Source organism: Sciurus vulgaris (genome assembly GCF_902686455.1).
Source record: "Sciurus vulgaris genome assembly, chromosome: 15".
Lineage (NCBI taxonomy): Eukaryota > Metazoa > Chordata > Mammalia > Rodentia > Sciuridae > Sciurus > Sciurus vulgaris.
In genome coordinates, this window is record NC_136476.1 from 69,108,873 (window position 1) to 69,132,378 (window position 23,506).

General features: G+C 33.5%; 1 protein-coding gene across 9 annotated transcripts in view; it reads right to left on the minus strand.

Annotated features, from left to right (window-relative positions):
- PTBP3 (polypyrimidine tract binding protein 3) overlaps positions 1 to 23,506 on the minus strand; it is a 96,016-nt gene that overhangs the window by 36,671 nt on the left and 35,839 nt on the right. For 5 of the 9 annotated variants that reach the window (XM_079112590.1, XM_079112588.1, XM_079112593.1 and 2 more), the window contains 3 exons: positions 20,751 to 20,789; positions 10,823 to 10,992; positions 5,657 to 5,803 (listed from right to left, as the gene is read on the minus strand). In XM_079112590.1, coding sequence (XP_078968716.1) covers positions 5,657 to 5,803; positions 10,823 to 10,992; positions 20,751 to 20,789 — 356 coding nt within the window. The remainder of the gene's footprint in view (positions 1 to 5,656; positions 5,804 to 10,822; positions 10,993 to 20,750; positions 20,790 to 23,506) is intronic. The other 4 variants (XM_079112589.1, XM_079112595.1, XM_079112592.1 and 1 more) reach the window with 1 other exon arrangement.

Below are 23,506 nucleotides of genomic sequence, written 5' to 3' on the forward strand. Positions count from 1 at the left end.
ATTTAATCAACCTTTTGTTCCATATTTATCATTTTTTAAGGTGAAAATATCTGAATGACAAAATAAAAAACTACCACTTTAATGTTGATACTTTCATTTTACATATCAGTTAGTTGCAATTTTAAACATCACAGTACTTTTTCGTATGTAAATCACAAATTCAAACTGAAGGACATTCAAGAAAGTAAACTGCATGTAATTTCCAACAGTATCAAGGACATGACATTTCTCATTTTGTTTTCATGACTGAAATTTTTAGTTACTGTTTACTATTTATCATATGACTTTAATGTGAGATCTTTGAGTTTTTACCATTTTACTTTAAGTAATAAGTTCCTGTCTGAAAATGGTTAGTCTTTCATTTTCTAAATTCTCAACATTTAAACAAATTTCATTTTTACACTTGTATATATTCTTTCTTCCCTTTTAAAACATGTACTTTACTATGAGGTTTCTCAGAAATTAGGAAAATCATGTCTAAAAATATGGAATACTTCATGAATTTATGTATCATTCTTGGGCATGGGTATACTTATCTTCTCTGTATTGTTTCAATTTTAGTGTATGTGCTATGGAAGTGAGCACCATCCTTTTTAAAAATACTCGCATAGAAACATTTTTTAACACATAGATTTTTATACAATGAACAGATTTTAGATGATAAACATACTACTAAATGGTCAGTTTCCAAAGCAGGAGCATCTTTGAGAAAGTATAAATAATTATTTGAATATTTTGTATCATTAATTCTCAAAATGTGCTTTTAATACAGACAACTGTAATGGGATATTGGACACCTCAATCTCATTTCAATGCAAACATGGCAGTTTATCTTACCCATTTCACACTGGTCTCCCCAGTAATATTTAATTGAAAAGCAAGGGTGGTCCTGCTTTTAACAGTTTGAAAACTGATTCAGACTTCCATTTTGGGTCTGCAATCAATGATGGTGCTATGGTTTAGATATGAGGTGTCCTCCAAATCCTCATGTGTGCGACAATGCAGGAATGTTCAGAGGTAAAATGATTCAATTATGAAAGCTGAAAACTAATCAGTGGGTTAATCCATTTGATAGATTAATAATTTAAAAGGACTAACATACTAGGTAACTGTGGGCAGGTAGGGTGTGGCTGGAGGAAATAGGTCATTGAGAACATGCCTTTGGAGTTTATATTTTGTCCCTTGTGCCCCAACCTCTCTCTTCTTCCTGGCTGCCATGAACTAAACAGCTTCCCACAACCACATCCTTCTGCCTTCTGCTTCACCTCCAACTCAGAATAATGGGGTCAGTCAACCATGGACTGAACCTCTGAAACCATAAGTTAAAACAAACATTTTCTTCTCCAAATTGTTCTGGTCAGGTATTTGGTAACAGTAACAAAAAGCTGACCGACAGTACTGGCAGAGGGAAATGAATCAGTCAATTCAAAAACACCTAGAACTGACACAGGGGTTAGAATTAGGAGTCAAAGCAATGGAATAAGTTTTTATAACTGGATTTCACACAGTTCAAAAGTTACACAGAGTGCTTGTCTGGTATGCACAAGACCCTGGGTTTAATCCCCAGCTCTGCCAAAGGAAAACAAAGAATTGGAAAGATATAAAAACAGTGCTATCCAACAGAAAGTGATTGTAAAAATGTTTGATTTCTACATTGTTCTATGATAGCTACTAGCCACAAGAGGCTATTGAGCATCTGATACGTAGCTATCACAACTGAGAAACTGAATTTTTAAATTTAGTCACATGTCGCTACTGGTTGCCATGTTGGACATCACAGTTTTAGAACAGCTCTAGGAAAAGACATCATCAAAGTGAGGTTTTAAGTATAATAATAGCCCCCTATTCCTCTTAGATTAAAATGATTACTTTATTCTTTTCCTTTCCTCCTTGACCACCCCCTCCCCTGGTACTGACAATTGAACTTGGAGCCCCACATACGCTAGGCAAGCACTCTGCCACTGAATATATTCCCAGTCCTTTTTAAATTTTATTTTGAGACAGGGTCTCACTAAGTTAACTCTACTGACCTAGAACTTGTGATCCTCCTGCCTCAGCCTCCCAAGTTGCAGAGATTACTATACCTAACTAATGGGAAATCATTTTTTAAAAATTGGAAAACAAATTCTCTAGAACAATTATACTAATTATTACAAAAGGAAACAGTAATATAAATGGAAAAGCACCAAAGATTTTATTAAGTTAGAATAGGGAGACATACTACATGTAAAATTTAAAGAAACCTAGATAATGTGAAGAAGACATTTCCAGAGTCAAGAAGATGAAATTAACATATAGTAAGTGTACAAAGTCAAGTGTTTGGTTTAATGATTTTTTTTAGGGCAAACTTTCCTAAAGTTATCTCTTTGAAGATTTATATACTTCTACCCACATGATTAAAAAGTATATCAACTATCTATAATGACTGCCATTAACATAATCACCTCTCAAATGTTATACCACAGGACATGATCTGAATATTATAATTTTAAGTTAAATAAAGGACACCAAATCATCTGATATTCACCTGACTGACAAGTATGTCCATGAGCTGGAAATGAAGTCATGTGCATGTTTTGAGATATTCTGCAGTTTGGAGAACAATAATGAAAGAAACACTGATCTATTAACTTCCTGGGACTGTCAGAATAAACGAAATATGGTACATTTTACACATGTAAACAGGTACCATCGACTTCAACTTCAGATTTGGTGTAGGACTTTCAAAAAAGAAATCTTAATTATATTTTATCAAACACCAGTGCACGAAAATTGCACAAAAGTAACATAATGGAAAAGGTATTACGAAGAAATCAAAGCTAAGAATAAAGTAGGTCATCTGGGCGGCTCTGGTTGCCAAGCAACTGGGATTTCTCACTGTTTCCCTTTGGAATAATTTAATCATTAAAGAGTTTTACTAAATTATTTTTCTTCTTCAAGTTTTATACTAAGATACTCAGGAATCACACTAATGGGAAAACTGTAAGACTTAACAGAAAACTTGAAACTCTATTGAATAATGTAGAAGTAAACAATGTAACGTCTTCCTCTAAATGATCAGAGAGAAATATAAATGTTAATTATTCCCAAATTAATCTACAAACTCTATCCAATTCCAATTGTGTGTTTTAGGGAGCAGGTGTTACCAAATTATTCTGAGATATATCTGGAGAAACAAGAAATGTTGATACTAATTTCTGAAGAAAGGGTGTACTGCCTTATAATATACTAAGTTATAGTATGTGCTGAAGCAGGAATGAAACAGAATGGGCTACAGAAGCTAGTCTAGTTGCACATGGAGTACATGCCATGCAAGCAGAATCCAGTCATGTCTAATGAGTGTGTCTGTATACATATGTATATGTAAGCACAGCATGTGGATGAAAAAACTAGAATACCATAAAGAGCAAGTTTCATATCAGAGATTAGTTAACAATGTTGCCCTTATTCCCCCACATCAGAAAACTTTCCAATAGAACAAAGATTTAAACATCAAAATAAAAGGAACCAAAACATAAAAAGTATTCACATATTGCTTGTTTGTTTAAATCTTAGTATGCTAGGTTTTTCTGAGCATGGTACCAAAGTCAGATTGCATCATGACAATCTTAACAGAGTTTTATTACACATACAGAACAGTATTTTTAAAACTACATAAGCAGAAACATTCATAGAGACAGAAAGTAGAATGGGAATGGTAGTTGAAAAGGTGATTGGAAGAAGTGGAAGTTATTATTTAATGGATAGGAAATTTCAGTTTAGGATGATCAAAGTTCTGAAGATGGATGATGGTGGTGGGTTGTACAATAATGTGAATGTGCTTAATGCCACTAAAATGCACACTTAAAAATGGTTGAAAATTTTGATGTTAGGTATATTTTGATAAACTTTTTAAAAAGGGAGGAAATGGTATTAACAGAAATCACTATAAATAAGTATATTAAAATTATCAAATACAGGTAAAACAGTACGATATAACTTCTCACCTATTGTATTAACGAAGATAAGAAAACCACTTGCTTATACATTATCAAGAGCACCCTAAATTGGCATATAATCTTTATAGCAAACATTCATATAATAGATATCAAAATAAAAATATGCATATGCTTTGTCCCAGCAATTTCACTGTCAGAAATACAATAAGACAATGTTGGAAGTGTGCTAAAATGTGTTCTAGGAGTACCATTTGTAAAAGTATAAAATAGGAAAAAACCTCAATGTCTATGAGAAAGTAGATATATTACAGCTTTCCTATATGGGGGAATAATATGCAATCATTGAAAAATTATGAAGTAACTCTGACTTGGTATAAGACCATGGGCATAACATATAGAGAAAAAAAAAAAAAGGCTTCAAAACACCAGAATTCCATTTGTATAAAATAGATAAACAGACACCAGGAAAGGGAAGGGCACATACCAAAATGTTAGCCCTACTTATTAGTTATCTCTGGGCAACTAGATGATTTTTTTTTCTTTAACTTTTCTAGATTGAGTATTTTACCATGTGTACGGATTGTATCTATAATTTATAAAGCAATTTTTTTCATTTTACAAAATCAATTCTAAGCCCTGGGGATACAGCTCAGTGATAAAGATAATGCAAAGGCAAGGCCACAGGTTCAATCTCCATATGTGTGCACGCGTGTGCGCGTGGCAGGCAATATGAAAATAAATGAAGTCTATTCTATTTAAAAATATCAAATGCTGCAAGATGCCATGGTGCCCTCTATAATGCCAGGTACTCAGGAGGTTGAGCCAGGAGACTCTCAAGTTCAAGATCAGCCTCAGAAACTTGGGGAGAACTGTCTCAAAGTAAGAAATAAAAAGGACCTAGGATATAGCTTAGTGGTAAAGCACCCCTGGGTTCAATCTGAGAGAGAGAGAGAGAGAGAGAGAGAGAGAGAGAGAGAGAGAGAGAGAGAGAGAGAGAGAGAGAGAGAGAGAAAGAGAAAGAGGGAGGGAGGAAGGGAGAGAAAAAGAAAGATCAAATACTGCTTACTCTAGGTTTATACTTTATTATATACCCTATCTCTTAAAATAAGGATTATGTATAGGAAATGCCCCTTGTGAACAATGTGGAAAACTAAAACTCAATAAATGGAAATACAGTTTGCATTGTAATATCTTTCAACACAGAACTAAATATCTGAAGTTCTTTACACAGAGAAGAGGCCAAACATGTTCTTTCCATAATAAAAATCCAGTTTTCTTAAAATGTACTTGCTTTATAAACAAAAGTTTTCCTATCTTTAAGTAACTTCAAATTACTACTTTTACTATTTAAAAATTAACCTGGAAGGACACAAAAGACTCAACATGAAGTACATCAAAATAAAACCAGAAAAGTGAGGTAATAAACACTGATAGACTACATTCCACATTCATCTTAAGGAGTCAAAAATCACTTAACAATTCTAAACACATTCTCATTAACATCTTAAATAAGTTAACTCAACATTACAATATAAGCATCACTCAAATTTTCAAAGCCCTTGCTATAAATTCTGTAAAAAGAAAGGATTAAAATGAATGACTTCTAAAGTTCTTTTCAGATTTGAAATTTTAAGAGGCTCATAACTATAGAAAATTAATTTTAAGTTATGATATCATATATTCTTACACCTATTTTTAAAGATGCCTTAGATACTTACGGCTTGATTAGGCAGATTGTCAGTCTTAAGTTCTCTGTGATTGGAATACTGAATATAAACTGGCTGGCTTCGAAGATGAGGAGTAACAGGAGTGTAATAATTCACCATAGTAACTGCAGCTTCCTCAGAAGCCATTTCTAAGAAAGCCTGCAATAAGCATAAGAAGAGGAAAGCTCATCTTTTTTTGTACGACAGTCAACTATTTTGTCAGTCTAGCTTGCTCTAAAACTCATGCATTCTCAACAGAAATAATATTGCCCCAAAAAGATGAAAAATCTTTTGCTTCAAAGTTTATCATGGATGCTAATTGGAAATATGCTGACAAAGGTGGGTGAAGAAATGTTTGGACTTAAGAAACTGTCAGTTGATTAAATGATTTCATGTGTTTTATTTTCCTATTATTTTTGTTTCTTCTAAAATTTAAAAATAATTAAAAAGGCTAAAATAAATATCTGTGTCACCATTATAAATAGATGTTTTCAGAGACTAGAAAGTCCCGAAAAAAAAAAAAAAGAAGAAAAAAAGAGAAAAAAAATAAAAAAATAAAGTCCCAAACACCATTTTAGAGGGAAAAAAGAGAAAGGGAAGGAGAGAGGAATTTTGGAAAATGAAGGTTTAGAAATACTGTATTAACTATTCAAATTCTCTGTTTTTATCTTTTCTTTTTGTGGTGATTGTGAAACAGCACAAATAAAAAACTGAGCATTCATTTATTATTCAGTTATTATTTCATACTTTGCCAACTAGAAACCAACTAATCTGATATGACAGCAAGGAATGAGAGTTATTAAGACTGGTAGAAAGGCAACCTGATATACATCTGTATTTAGCTATGACAATTTAGGCAACTTAGAGGTCATTAACACCTCTGAGCCTTAGTTTCCTCATCTCAAATATGAAGTGCTACCTAATATGATCCTTAAGTCTCCTCACATTTTAGGTAGAGTTCCTGTTAGGTGATCAGTCTAAAATTTTACAGGAAAGAAGTATTAAAAAGCATCTTTTTCAAGTGGTGGTGCCCAGAATTAGTTTTTACTTACTTTTCAAATAAGTCCTCTATCAACACCCATGTTACACTTTGAAGCAAAAGTTACATATAAGTATATAGAGTACTTTTCCCTATTTTATATATTTCTATTATATGCTTATACACATGCACACTATAGCTACACATATGTTAAATATATTTCTTGTGTGGCATCACAATAAATTATTACTGATCAAAAACAAAATTCTAGTTAGATAATCCAACTATGTTTTTACTATAAAACATTTAATTAGCAAGCACATAGCAACCACTTTAACTTATGTATAAAACACTTAAAATTTATAAAATATACATTAACAACAAAATTCACTGAATACAGAAAATGGCAAATATCTATAAATCCAACTATTCCTTTGTTTATAGTTACCTTAACTGTCAGATGTTTCCACATGAAGTCCAGAAAATGAATATCAACTACACAAATGTTAAATATGATGTATAATGGTATCAACCCAAATGTTACAACTGAATCATTAAATGCTTCAAATGAACAATTTCCTATAAAGTAGTTATGTTAGCCCACGAAAGTGAATCAAATATCACAAGTCAAGGAATCAATTCACAATAAACAAAAAAAATCCCATTATTTTAAAGGGACAATGACTTTAAGTCTTTATACATCTAAAAGATATAAATTTTTTCTAATTTTTTCAAGATAAGAATATAAAAAATGGTTAAGGCAAGAAAAATAGCTATGACAACAGTCTCTACCTGATTTTTAATCATCATTCAATAAAGAATTTGTAAACATTATTCTAGTAATAGTCACAATAAAGGGGTCTAGACACTATATTTTTACTAAATCTTTGCTAAGTGTAAAGAACTAGTTCAATTTCTAACATCAGTCACATAAAGGAAAAGTTAAACAATGTCTTTGGAATACATAATTCTTGTCATAGGATTATTTTTTGACAAGATACAGAATCTAGAATTTCTAAAATAAATTTCCCACATGAAATCCAGTAAAGGAATTATTTATGATTTTCCAAAGTATCTAGTCAAACAATTCAGTCTTTATCATGTGGGGTAGAGAGATGACCAAAAGTCATTGCCCAGAGGACTTAAAATAACCCATTCTTCCCACATCATTCCACCTCCAAATGCTCTGGGAAAGGTTATAGCCCATAACTGGTTCAGTGATCATGAAGTATATTACTATACAGATATTTTCTAAACAGGATTTATGATTTAAAAAAAAAAGTAGTAATATTAACAGGTACAGTTAATTTACAGATAAACCCAGAATAAACATTAAAGACAAGAAAAGAAAAAAATAAAGAAATTGTGACCTTGCCTACTGCCTATCACAATCAATATTAGAGATGATCATGCTGACTTTTTTCAAATCACACAAGACTACAGGATTCCCAGCAGTAGCAACTCTTAAAATAAAGATCTAAGTCCCATGTACCAGTCTCCAATAGATATAAGAAATGTGCACAGAGAATAAATATTAGAGCATGTTTTCAACCTCTCTGGATTTAGTAACCTTGTCTGAATTAAATGGGCATATTACTTAAGCAGTTTAAGAAAGAAGGGAAACCGAATCAGACATCATCCAATCACTTTCATGCCCACACTTATCTAATATTTTTTGGAATTCTTTTATTTTTTTGGAACCGGAAACTGAACCCAGGACGCTTAACCTCTGAGCCACATCCCCAGCCCTTTTTATATTTTATTTAGAGATAGGGGCTTGCTAAGTTGCTTAGGCTCACTAAATTGCTGAGGTTGGCTTTGAAACTCATAATCTTCCTGCCTCAGTCTTCCAAGTCACTGGGATTACAGGTGCGTGCTGCTGCGCCCGACTTTATTTATCAGAGTAGTCATAACATGTTTCTGAAATTTATTATTTACAAAAAGAAGTGATATATCATAATGTACTATAAATTTTATAGGGCCTAGATTCCATGTCCTCTTCTTTATAATGCTCAGCACAAAAGATTTTCAGGATAATCAAAAAGTTGGAAAGAACTAAAGAATTCATCCCAGTGCGATCTCATTTGGAACAAGGAAGCACACAATCATCTAAATCCACATAACCAGGATGTTTTTGTTATGATCAAGTTTCCTTAGACATCTTAAGAAAAACTTATTTTTCAGGACACTGAAACAGGCAAAAAAATTTTGGTTATAATCCAAAAAAGCAAAAATCAGACAAATGAGATTACATCAAACTTTCAAAAAGCATCTGCATAGCAAAGGAAATAATCAACAATCCACAATATATAAGGAACTCCAAAAACGCAACAGCAAAAAAAAAAAAAAAAAAAAAAAAAACCCAAACGATAGACAATATACCTAAATAGACATATCCAAAAGGAGACATATGAATGGCCAAAGGTATATAAAAATGTTCAACATCAAGGAAATGCAAGAATGCTGGCAAGAATGTGGAGAAAAGAGAACACTTGCACACTTGTTGGTAGAGAATGTAAATTAGCACAGTCATTATGGAAATCAGTATAGAGAATATTTTAAAAATTAAAAACAGAACAGAACTACATATGATCCAGCAATCCCACTACTGAGTATATATCCAAAGGAAAGGAAAGGAAAGGAAACCCATATGTCAAAGACATTTGTACTTCCATGTTTATTGCAGCATTATTCAGAACAGCCAAGAAATAGAAACAACCAAAGCATCCATCAAAGGATGGATGTATAAAGAAAATGTGATACATAAACATAATGGAATACCATGTAGCCATAAAAAAAGAATGAAATTCTGTCATTTGTGACGGCACAGATGGAACTGGAAATCATTATGTTAAGTGAAATACACCAGGCACAGAAAACAAGTACTAAATGATCTTGTGGAATCTAATGATCTTCTGATCTCACAGATGTTGAGTGGAACAGTGGTTAATAGAGGGTGGGAAGAGAATCAGAAGAAGGTATGGGGAAAGGCTGATCAGTACTAAGTTATTGTAAGATAGAAATAAGAAGTTCTGGTGTGCTGTATTGCATAGTAGGGTGACTACAGATAATGATAATGTGCAGTGTATTTCAAAAACCTAAAAGAAATGATTTTAAATATTTTCATCATAAATGATGAGGAAATATCAATCTGATTTAAACAACACAAAGTATATACATGTAAAAAACCACATGGTACCCCAAAAATATATGATATATATACTATATATATATATATATCATATACACATTTTTTTAATTGCAGGGTTAGGAATCAAAACCCACAGCTTTTGCACATGCTAGGCAAGCCACTCTCTCACTGAGCTACATACACTTCCAGTGCCAATTTCTGTATCAGTTAAAATATAACTTTAATTAAAAAAAGAAAAGTCTGTTAACTTATAAAATGAAGTCTCTCTTATATCTCCCTCAAATTATTAAGGAAATTACATATTAATTCTACAATTAAATATACATACTGTTAAGTGAGTTTACAGGAGGTAATTTTTTATACTAGCCTCCTACTCGAGGCCCAGGAGAAATGGAGTCAACTTAGGTTAGGCAGGTAATTTCCAAAATAATGGAAGTTTCAACAGAAGATTCACAGGAACCCATAACAATGAGCCCAGTCTACCTGAACATGTATAAGGAAGTATCCTCTGCTTTAACTCTTAAAAGAATCCACTTTTTAAGAAATTTTGTTTCCCTGCTTCCATCTTAAAAAATGCTAACCATTCTATCATGTCCAGCTGAACATTCATTCTATTTTAGAATGAGGTATTGATCAATTCTAACATCTCACATAAAAGGGAATTAGATTTTAAAAATTGTAATTTTGTCTTATGACAATACTACACATTTCTATCTAGATTTTGGGAAACCTAACTTCTTTGTCAAAGGTGGTGTGATTTATATCCTCTCTATCAGGGTCTTCTAGTAATCACAGGATATTTTCATAAACCATCTTGTAAGTAAAATATAAAAATATCTCTTGTTAGGAAGGAAAATGTTCACAAATCAACAGGTAATAAATAATATATTTTTTGTGTTACTATTTGTTGCTTTCTGTTAAAAAAAACCTTCTTTTAAAATTAATGATCATAAAATTTAGAAAATAAGAAAAGTTTAAAAAATAAAAATTATCTGTAATACTAACACCCAGAAATAATCATTCACGTCGATCTTTAAATATTACATACCTGGCTTTTTCCTTTCAACATCAAAAGATTAGTTACTTTGCCAAATGGTAGACCTAATGATATGACCTCTGCTTCGGTGACATCACATGGAATTTTGCGAAGATGGAGAACACGGGAAGGTGAACAGGGAGGTCTATCTCCTTTAAATTTCTTGTTGTCATTCCCATTAGCTAAAAAACAAGATTTTTAAAAATTACTAAAACTAATATGGGTTGATATACTATATCAACTATAATGTCACAATTGATCCTCTAGAGGTTCAGAATGTGAAATTCAGATACAGGCATTGATGGGGGAAAAAAGAGGAGAATGGGAAACAAAACCAACCACATTTCTATGAACCTTTTTTCTAGTTTTTCACTGCACATTAAGCCTTTTTAAACAGTGGCCTGGTTTTGTTTTGGGTTTTGGTTTTTTGGCGGTACTAGAGACTAAACCCCAGGGACTCATACATGCTAGACCAACACTCTATCACTGAGCTACATCCCCAGCCCTAGTTATTTTTTTTTCCATCTCTTTTTATCTTAAGACAAGGTCTAACTAAGTCGCCCTAACCAGTCTAGAACTTTCAATTCTCTTGCCTCAGCCACTTGAGTAGCTAGGATTACAGGTGTGCTCCCTGACTTGATCTTTAACTTCAAGGAAAAGTATTAGGGTAAATGAAATACATTTTTCAAATAGTCATGCACCACATAATGATGACTTTTCTGTCGAGAAATGGACCCATACAGGCCTATGATCACATAAGATTATAGGGAGCTAGTGACATTGTAGCACAATCCATTTTTCATGTTTGTGGTGATGCTGGTGTAAACAAACCTATTGTGCTTCCAGTCATATAAAAGTATATCACACACTATTACATACCACAGATAATACTTAATAACAACAATAAATGATTTACTGATTTATGTATTTAGTAGACTATAATTTTATCACCATTTTGAAGTATACTCTTTATACTTATAAAATAAAACAAAACAAAACAAAAAGTTAACTGTAAAACAGTCACAGGCAGGTCCTTCAGAAAGTATTCCAAAAGAAGGCACTGTTATCATGAGATGATGGTTCCATGTTACTGCCCATGAAGACCTTCCAGTGGGACAAGATATGGAGGTGGAAGACAATGGAACTGATGATCCTGACCCTTACATTAATAAGTGAAATAAAAAGAAAAATTTTTAAAAATATAAAAAAGCCCATCAAGTAAGTATATTAAGAAAAATTTTTGTACAGGTATATAATGAGACTGTTATTAAAAGAGTTAGAAGCTTTAAAACAAATCTAAAGTTTATAAAGAAAATGTTATAGTAAGCTAAGATTAATTTATTTTTTAAATATATATTTTTAGATGTTAATAGTCCTTTTATTTTATTAATTTATTTATATGTGGTGCTGAGAATCAAACACAGTGAGAATCGAACACATGCTAGGCAAGCACTCCACCACTGAGTCACAACCCCAGTCCTAATTTGTTATTTAAATTTTTTTTTTTTATTTTTTACATATTTAGTATACCCTAAATGTACAATGTTTACAAAGGCTATAGTAGTATACATTGATGCCTAGGCCTTTACTTTCACTTTTCACTCACTGACTCTGAGCACCTTTCAGACCTGCAACCTCCATTCAGGATAAGTGCCCTAAACACCTTTTCTATGTTTAGGAACAGAAATAACATTGTGTTACAAATGCCTATAGTATTCAGTACAGTAATGGGTGCTATACACATTTGAAGCTGAAGGCAGGAACTATTTCCGCTGGCAGGTGTTGCAGCTCTTAATGGCAGGATATGCCCTCCAGTGTTGAAACAGACCCCAGCAGCTCACTGTCAATTTCTTCTTTTTTAGGTTCTGCTCTTGTGAATTTGAAGAATGAAATTCATAGACAAGGATGAGTGAGTGTAAGAGTAGAATTTATTCGAGGGTGCACAGAAACAGAACTCCTGCAGAACGAAAGAGGACCAGAGAGGGGTTGCCACCTAAGTGTTCTAGACTAGGGGTTTATACAGCACTTAGGTGAATGCTATTGGTCCAAACTTATGCTAATTAAGTTTTGGAAAAATATTAATGCTTTTTGTTAGCTACTCGTTAACTCTTGGGTCAAAACTTCCATTCACATCTGTCCCACTTCCACTTTCTCAGAGTTCATCTGCAATCCCAATTTCCCAGGAGGTTGCAATCAGTGGAAGATGCAGGCTCAGGGGTCCAGAGGGGATGACAGGTGGGCATGTCATGGCTTGCCCCAACCTTCCCTTGCTGGCTTCAGGCTCCAAATGGTTTGGCAGTCTCCACACAGCACAGCCAGGACCTGTGCTTGCCTCCTGCACTGCAGCCCACCAGGGCTATATCTCTACCACCAATTCTCACAAAGATTATTGGGCTGGCTGTATGGCTAGGCAGTTTGGGGCCATGTCACAATCTCCACTCAGGATGAGTGCCCTATACAAGTGTATCTTTTCTGTGTTCAGACACAAATACCATTGTGATACAAATGCCTACAGTATTCAGTACAGTAGTGTTCTATACATATTTGTATCTGAAGACAGTGAGCTATAACATACATCCTAGGTATGTAGTAAGTAAACTATACCATCTAGGTTTGTGTAAGTATACACTATGATGTTCCCTTAATAATGATGAAATATCCTCTAATGCATTTCTCTGAAAGCATACCCATCATTATTTTAGGTACCTATAAATATTCAATTTTTGTTATGGATAAAAGAAAAATATGTCTTCAAGAACTTTTTGTTTTTTTGAGGTGCTGGGGATCGAACCCAGGGTTTTGTGCTTGCAAGGCAAGCACTCTATCAACTGAGCTATCTCCCCAGCCCAAGAACTTTTTATAATTTTTTCAATAACTAAAAACTAACTAGAAAACATATTTTAGGAAAGAACATGAAAAAATATTGTATTTATCACATCTAAGAGCTGAATTTGAATGTTTATGAAAATTAACCTCATTTCTTAGACATTAAAGGTCTTATTAATTTATTATTTAATTAAGTTATTAATATATAATGATAATCCTATTCATTATTACACTAGTTCTTTTATTTTATTTTTTGGTACTGGGGATTGAACTCAGGAGTGCTTAATCACGGAGTTAAGTCCCCAGCCCTTTTTATTTTTTATTTTGAGACAGGATCTTCCTAACTTGCTAAATTTTTGAGGCTAGTCTTAAACTTGTGACACTCATGCCTCAGTCTTCCAAGTTGCTAGGATTACAAGAATGTGACAGCACACCGGACTTATTAGTATAGTAAATCATAACGTAAGTACCACCTTGTTAAAGATGCAATTTTTCAACACCAACCCAGACCTACTTAATCAGAAACTTCGGGGCTGGCATCCAGCTTTCTACATTTTCACATGTCCTCCATGTAATTCTGATTTACCCTGAAGTTTGAGAGCTGATGCTATGAAATAAATTCATTATCCTAGCACACGGCTACATTTTGTTTAAATCCTATTTAGTTTGAACATTGACAATAACTAGAACTGACAAGCCTGTAAGGAATACTCAAGTTTATGTAAATAAGATTCAGAATTTTTCCCCAGAAATAGCACCATGTAAGACTGCATATAAATTATTTAAAAGTCGCAATGCTTTATAACATAAATACCATATTTGCTACTATTTGGAGAAAAAATATAATCTTTTCAAACTCCTAAAAATATCCTTTTTCTAATGAAAGAGTAATATCTGTGATCCTAAATTTAAAAATTTCATAAGAAGTACATATAAATCATATACGAAAGGTTATACCCACATGTGTGGCACAGAACTCAACATGTTCACAGCTGAATAGGTTGATTTAATACCCAAAAGAGCACTTGCTCCCAAATTCTTTCTGTAAATGTTGGAAGCATCTTACCACCAATACTATTTATTCTTAGTAGGCCATACAGTCTTTATACAGTAAATGCTGCAGATTATGAATAAGTGACACTCAAATATTTATTAGATTAATTAATCTGGGAAGCAAAGTAATCCTTCTCCTCTATTTCATTAATTACCAAGAAATACAGCTTTTTCCCCTCAAAAATCACCACTGATTACATACTTCCAGTTCCACTCTCAATATCACCAACCTCACCTTTTGATCTTGACCTTTTTAGCTCTCTTCCTCTAGTCTCACTTCCTGTGAGCCTAGTCCCATATTCCTAGAATTCAGTATCAGATCAACCTAATTCAAAGAGTTCATCATGTCATTATCCTGTTCTAAAAATTGTGACAAGTATCTAAATATCAATTTATGTCCTTTAGTTTGTAGTTTTAAAAAACTGCCTCAGTTGAGTCTCCAAAATATCATTATAGACTAAAGTTAATCTTTTAAGCCACAAAAATCTCAAAAGTTTGTCTTAAAATTCCTAGAAAAGACTAAGCAGCTTGATACCAACTGAAAATTGTTATAGTATGAACAGGTTTATATGGACTAACAATAAGAAATGGTAACACTGTCATTAGACTACACCAAACATCAACCACTCAGACAAGTGTTACAAGTTGTACCTTTTTGCAACCTGTGTTAAGTATTAAAGAAACATACTAAAGGAGTAAGACTTCTATCAGCTTACTTAAACTATTCCAAAAATAACAAAAGAATAATGTGGAAGTTATTTCTTTAAATTCTAAGTTTGAGAAAACATGAATGCCAAAATCCAAGTTATTTGAGCTCCCACTTGTGTTGCACTATCAGATGAAGACCAACTACAAAAAATATGCTACTGCAAATCATCATTTTAGGTTAATTGATCTGTATGACTGAAGTACATGGGCTATGTTAAGGAAGAGGAAGCAAAGAGGGAAGCATAGCACTTGGGCTGGCTATGAAACCAGATACCTGTTCTGGACAAGTTACCTGACATTACTGGACCTCAAGATTCTTCTTCCATAAAATGAGTTTAACAAGAGAACTGCTACAAAAATTAGTTTAATTTTCAGTTATCTTTCAAATGTTTGGCATAATGTCTAGTACAACATTATTAATAAGTGTCTTGCTATTCTTAAGAAAAGCTGTTTTACTTGTTAATTACATTCTTTTGCTTTTCCCCCCAGTAACTGAGGACTGAACCCAGGGGCATTCTACCATCAAGCTATATCTCTAGCCTTTTTAATTTTTTATTTTGAAACAGTCTTACTAAATTGTCAAAGTTGGCCTCGAACTTATGATCCTCCTGCTTCAGTTTCTTAAGTATAACTGGGATTACAGGTGTGTACCACTATACCCCACTTCCTTTTACTTTTTTGATGTCAAAATGATGACTATATTTTTTTCTCCTGATGTCCTTACTTGGCAAAATTAAGAAAATGCCCAAAACTAACTGAAAATGTTATCATATGAAATCTAAAAGTCTAAGTCATTAAAATGACCAGAAAGTTTGTATCTGAAGATTTGATAAATGATTTGAAAAGAGAATGTATGTATATATACATAGCCATAATTTAAGAAAAGTCAACATGAAACAAGTAAATTTTAATGCATCAAACAAATTTGAAGAATTATTCTCTGTACAAAAGATAGAGACTACGGAGTTTTTGAAAATTTTAATATGAAAGTAAGCATTTGAAAAACTTGTAAAATTTTTGTTGCATTCTATCAGAAAACATGTTGGAAACTATCAAATGCTTACTACATATTAGTCACGTTCTGAAAGAGGTATGTGGAAATGGCTTTTTTAAAAAATCATACGTTATTTCAAAACTGGAGGAATTTTTCGGGAAAACTACCTTAGGAGTTATGGATTTTTTTTCTTTTTTTTTTTAACAATTAACTTTATCAGGGTATACTTTTAAGATATAATAAAACCCATCAGCATCTTAAGTGCAGATTTTGATGAGTTTGGACACATGTGCGTACCCAATTTGACAACCACAAAAATTAAAGATACAGAACATTACCATCAATCATCCCAAAATGTTTCCTAATGACCCTTTGCAATTTGTAGGCCCTCCAAAGTCCCCAGACCCAGGCAATCTGAACTCTACTATGTTTAAGTAATCTAAATGTCCATCATTTGCCACTATCACATTGTCTTGATTACCAAAGTTTTATAGCAATTCTTGAAATCATGTACTTATTTTGGGAGAACTCACAAAACTCACATCTTAACTATTTTAGTCATCCAAACCCACAAATATCCTGATATTTCTGCTTTCCAAACAGCTGGGATTATAGGCCTATCCTACCACACCCAACATAAGAAATTACTACTAAATCCTAACAGCATATAATATTACAAGACTAATAAAGACACTTTCACCCTCATCATCTGAGATGAAAGCTAGAACTCAGTGTTAACTGGAGCAGAATACCTCAAAAAACATAAAGGAGCCAAGATTTATTTTAGTTTCTGATTTAAGAGGTTTCAGTCCATGGTCAGCTGGCCCCATTGCTATGGGCCTGTGGTAAGACAGAACATCATAGCGGGTAGGGTATAGTGGACCAAAGCTGTTGACTTCATGTTGGCTGGGAAACAAAGAGAGAGAGAAAAGGTCAGGGACAAGATACAGCCTTCAAAGGCATGCTCCTAAAGATCTACTTTCTCCAAGTAGGTCCTGCTATCTACAGTTTCACTCCCAATAATCCATTCAGCTATGAATTTATCAATGAATTACTCCACTAATGACATTAAAGCACTCATGATTCAATCAACTTCCCAAAGTCCCATATCTGAACATCACTGCATTAGGCACAGAGCCTTCAACAAATGAACCTCTGAGGGACATTATAGATCCAAATCATAACAAACTCCTTCAGGCAGCAGGATAGAAGAAAGGAAAAACAGTATAACCATGCAGGGATGCCCATGTAATACATCTACTTTTATCTCATTAACCAGGACTAAATAATCATATAACCACATCAAACTACAAGACTCAAAAGTAGTTGTTTAATCTGGTAGGCAATGTATCCAAAGAAAAATTAGGATTTTTTTTTTTTTTTTGGTGGGGCTGGGGATTTGAATCCAGGGCCTTGTGCTTGTGAGGCAAGCACTCTATCAACTGAGCTATATCCCCAACCCCTAAAATTAGGATTCTGTTACTAAACAGAATAGAAATAATAATATTGGGATATACCATAAACCATCTCTGCTGTTAATTCCTAAGATTAAATCTAAAAGGACAGCATATGGATTTATCAAGTATGAAACTTTTTCATAGTTGTCAAAGGACTTAAAATAACACCTAAAAATGTGGACTCACATATCATTTTCCTAGATGGAAAACAATACCACAAAAAGATCAACATTTCACATTAATATAGAAATTAACCTAAATCAAATCAGAATCCCTAAGAATCTATGGGTAAATGTTGAGGGAACAGGGATTCTATTTCAGAACAACATGAAATAATTTAAAGCTCACTGGGAAGATGAGTCCACAATAAGCTAAGACACATTTTTAAAAGAGTGTAAATAACACCTAAATAGAATAACCATAGGTCCTAGTTTGCCCGAAAGAGTCATTATTTGGCACCAATGTTCTATCACCCTGTACAACTTAAAGTGCAATTTTTATTTTAAAAGTCCAATTTTTGCTATAGCCTCCTCTATTAGTTTATAAACCACACATAGAAAGGTTAAATCTGAAATTCAACCACTGACAAGCTAAATCTTTCCACAACTCTCTCATGGACAATATACAGGACTCTGAAGTTGCTCTACTGTTAACTCGATTAATAGACTTTGCAAACAGTTATATTATATAGGTTTTGTCATCATCTACTAATTAGAGTATCAGTTATTGCCCAATACTGGCTTAATTTTGGATCCTTTGGAAGGATTCAAAATTAGGCTTCTGAGGGTTTATTCTATCTAAAGTAAAATATCTGGCATTAATGAAAATTCAGTTTAAAAGTTCAACATTAAAGACATTTTATTTTTGGAGATAATAATATAAATTTTGGTGCAACTACAGTGTAGATATGTATTTGCAACTACTTTGGTGCACACCTAATTCCTCTTTCCAAACAATCAGTATTCTACCACATGAAACAGAAACTACAGTTGTCAAATTTTACAAAATACTTTTAAATTGGTACTTAGATTAACTGTAAAATTTCTGTGAGGAAGACTGAACTAAATACAAAAAAGACCCTTCTCTAAGGTGTTATATACATGGCTCTCATTTTGCTACACATTATCTATGACATCTTTAAAGTGTTTGTGTCTTTGAAGAATTAAGTATCTTACAAAGGCATTAAACTCTTATTAAAAAAAACTTATAGGGGCTGGGGATATACCTTGGTTGGTAGAGTGCTTGCTTGCAAGCACAAGGCCCTGGGTTCAATCCCTAGCACCACCAAAAAAAAAAAAAAAAAAAAAAAAGAAAAAAGAAAAAAGCCTTGTAACTTTTCTGTTATTTGCTCAAAGTAAATTATAAATCTTTATTGAAAGTGGTCAATAATGGAATGCCAAAATCATTTTTTAAGCTTTTAAAAAATTATAAATATTAGAAAATATTACAAAGATATTTTAAAGTACACTAAAAATTATGTAAAGAAAATTTTTTTTTCAGATATAAACAGTCACTAGGGAACTGAAAGAGTGGTAGGCCCAAGAGCCAACAATATAATAGCCAAAAATAAGCACTTCAAGTTTTAAAGCTTTGGGTCTATTACAGTCAAGAAGATGGACTCTTCATTTGAAAAAGAGAAGAGAGAGAGGGAGGGGGGGGGGAGGGAGGAGGGAGGAGGGAAAAAACTTCATAAAAGTGAGTACCTCAGCAGGCTATATCCCCAGTAGAAGGTGAAGTAAAATCAGAATTCCATATACCAAATGTATTTAACAAGGAAGTCTATTTTGATGGTAATATTGTAAATGTTTGGATTGTGAATTTTCTCTACTTTCTTGGAGGGGAATCCCCAAGGCAACAAACATACATTAGAAGGTGTTAGATGCTGATGATACAGTGACTAACCTAGCAAAGTAAACAAAAATTACCTGAGAATCTCACAGAAGAAAAAAAAATCAGCTGAAGACTCTCACAACCAAAAACTATGATTCGTACAAAGAAAAAGAACACAGCATCAACAAATATTAGCATATATTAAATAGAAAACAGGAATTTTAGTACCCCTAAGAACTCCATATAATTGTAAAATCTGAAGCTATAAAAAGTTTAAAGTTATATGTTTGGGGATAGGAAAGCAGCTCACTGGTACAGCTCTTGCCTCTGGAATGCACAAGGCCCTGGGTTGATACCCAGTACCTCCACTTACCCTCTCAAAAAAAAGTTTTAAATGATTAAAGAATTAAGTGGGAAAAAGAAAAATCAAGAAGTATCATAGGAAAAAAATAGGGTACCACTAAAGTTAAAACAAACAAACAAACAAAACCCTAAGAAGACCTTAAACTGAATCAAATAGACATAAGAGAAATGAAAACTACAAGCCCTAAAATCAAATATTCAATGGAAGAATTAAACAACAAATTAGAGAAAGGTAAACAGATTATGAGTGAATCAGAAAACCATTTAAAGGAAATTATTTAAAACATAGGACATTAAGGAGAAAGAGATTACAAAATATGTAGGAGAGATAAGACAAATCAGGACAGAAAGAGGTGGCCCTATACAAGTTTAACTAGAATTCCAGAAGAAGGTAACTGGAAGGACATAAGATTTTTCATTAATTAGTATTTTCCAGTTTTTCAAACTGACTCATTGTTTACAAATGTTCTGGTATTCATTCTTTATAGTGAATTGTTAATACATCACATCTGATATATTTTAGCAAATCAGCATATTTCTTTATTTAATTATAAAATTAACTTAGTTTTAATTTTTTATTTGCAACTACACTTTTTCCATTTGGCACTATGGTTTGTTACCTACCTAGCTGAATATATAAGATCAGCTTATCCTAAGGCTGTCCACATCCTTCATTTACTTAAGTGTTCATTTCAACTAAAGTACTCACTGTGTATAGGAATTTGTATTTTGGAGGTGCTTGATCTATCTACAAAGAAAAATTAGGAATTACTTTATTATAAAATGCTCCTAGAAGTCTTAATTGTGTTTATTTTTAAAAAATACTGTAATGTTAAACTTGTGTGCATGGAAGTAATTAAGGTACATCATTACTGTAGTTTAAAAGTTGTACACGATAAAATGTTTTTTTTGTTTTTACTGTGTTTTTACCAAATGATCTAGTCCCCATCCCAAAGCAAGCATGAATAAACTTAGGTTAAATGTAGAAAACAAAAAAAGACTCCAGTAATGGTCCTCAACCCTTGCTGTATCTTAGAAGCATCATCTAAGCTTTAAAAACAAACAGCGCTGGAGAGATAGCTCAGTCGGTAGAGTGCTTGCCTTGCAAGCACAAGGCCCTGGGTTCGATCCCCAGCACCAAAAACAAAAACAAACAAACAAAATAAAAGACAGTACTTAGGTCCCCACCCTCAGAGATTTTGGAATTGGTGTGAGGTAGGTCAAGGCATCTGTTTTTTTCAATGTTTCCAAGTTATTTTCAGGAACATACAAAGTTTTGAGAACCAGGGATCCATACCTAGGTATAACTAGTGAAACCACAGAACAAAAACAGAAAAATGTTAAAAATAACTAGAGAAGATAAATAGAATGAATTTAACAAAAATCATATTATATTCTTTTATAAAGACACCAAAAGAAATTTCACTTTTAAGTATATGCAGAAGAAAAGAAATTTAATAGAGTAGAGGAGGGAGAAATAGGGGTAGGGAGAAAGGGTAGAAAAAACAGGGAAAGGGGCTTGAAATCAAATTCCCTGAATGTATACTTTTATCAAAATGAGCCCAATTACTATGTATAATTATGATGCTCTAATAAAAAATAACACTACCTACACAGTAACAACCTGAGACTAAAGTAGGCTGATTGCTCAACAAGAGCCAAAAGATAAACAGAATAGTACATTCAATAGGAAAATAACTGTCAACCTAAATAGTCAACTATCATTCAATATCATTCAATAGTGGTAATGAAACAGACACTTACAATCAAAATCTGAGAAAGGTTACCACTTATAGGATTCTACTGAAGCTAGAGACACAATGAATCTAAAGTGAAATAGGGTATATAAGAAGAAATCCAAAACAAAAACAAAACCGTTGATTCACATCCACACCGTGTTTTCCTTTTCCTAAATCATTACCCAAAATATAAGTCTTTCTGGTCATCTATCCCAATAGTTCACAAACATGACTAGACAAAATAACCAGATGTGTCCAGACCGGTGGTACACACCTATAATCCCAGCAACTTGGGGGCTGAGGCAGGTGGATCGAGAATTCAAAGCTAGGCTCAGCAACTTAGCAAGACCCTTTCTCTAAATGAAATACATAAAGAGCTGGGAATTTGGCCCAGTGGATAAGCGCCCCTGGGTTCAATCCCCAGTACCAATAAATAAATAAATAACCAAGTAGAGGTTTTAAAATAAGAACAAATACATGGCCTTACCTGGGTGATAGTGTAACTCTAATGAATAAGAGCAAAAAAGTGGGCTGGGGTTGTGGCTCAGTGGTTGAGTGCATGCCTAGCACATGTGAGGCTCTGGGTTTGATCCTCAGCACCACATTAAAAAAATAAATAATATAAAGGTATACTGTGTCTATCTATAACAAAAAAATATTTAAATAAATTTTTTTTAAAAAAAGAGCAAAAAAGTTTTTAAAAGTTCACCAGATCAAAAGGATAATCAGGTTTAAGAACAGATTCCAACCTTTCTTTCATCATGTAGTTCTCAAAGTGGGTTCCTCAAATGGCAATATTAGCATTAAGCAGATTCTCAAGATGTATTCCAGACATTCTGAATTAGAAATTCTCAGGGTGAATTCAGCAGTTGTCTTAACAGCATCTTGAACAATTCTAATGTGAGCTCAATTTTTAAGAAGTCTGCTTTAGTCTCAATGTCCATATTATTATTCTGTTCACACACGAACAAATCCACTGCTGCCACCCTGCCTACAAAATCATTCCATTCAGTCCTTTAGAAGGCTGTACTATAAGCCCAGTGACTCAAGGCTGAGGCAGGAGGATTCCAAGTTCAAAGCTGCCTCAGCAACCTTTTTTTTTCTTAGGGGAACCAGGTATTGAACCCAGAGGTGCTTAACCCTGAACCACAAACCCAATCCTTTTTTATATTTATTCAGATACAAGGTCTCACCAACTTGCTTAGGGTCTCACTGAGTTGCTGAGTCTGGCTTTGAACTTGCGATTCTCTCATGCCTCAGCCTTCCAAGCCACTGGGATTACAGTCATGCGCCACTATGCCCAGCTGCCTCAGCAACTTAACAAGGTCCTAAGCAACTTAGCAAGACCCCATCTAAAAATTTAAAAAACTGCAGGGGAGGGGGAAGCTGAGGATGTGGTTCGGTGCCCAGGGATTCAATCCCTGGTATCCAAAAAAAGGTGGGGAGGGTGCTATATCACAGCTCATCAATTCCCAAGCATTCTTAAGTTCTCTTCCATTTTTTTGCTGATTAAAAATTGACCACTTCTCTTACAGAGCCCTCAAGTAGAGGCCGTTCATTCTCCCAAACACCATGTAAGCTCAGAAAAGAGAGGTCTATCCATTCGCTATATTATTCCAAAAAGATCCAGATAAAAATTCCACCTTTAATGAATTTATTCATTCCCATGGTTTCCACTGTCAACTGCATGATAACAAGTACCTAATTTCTCTTGTGATGTTGAGAT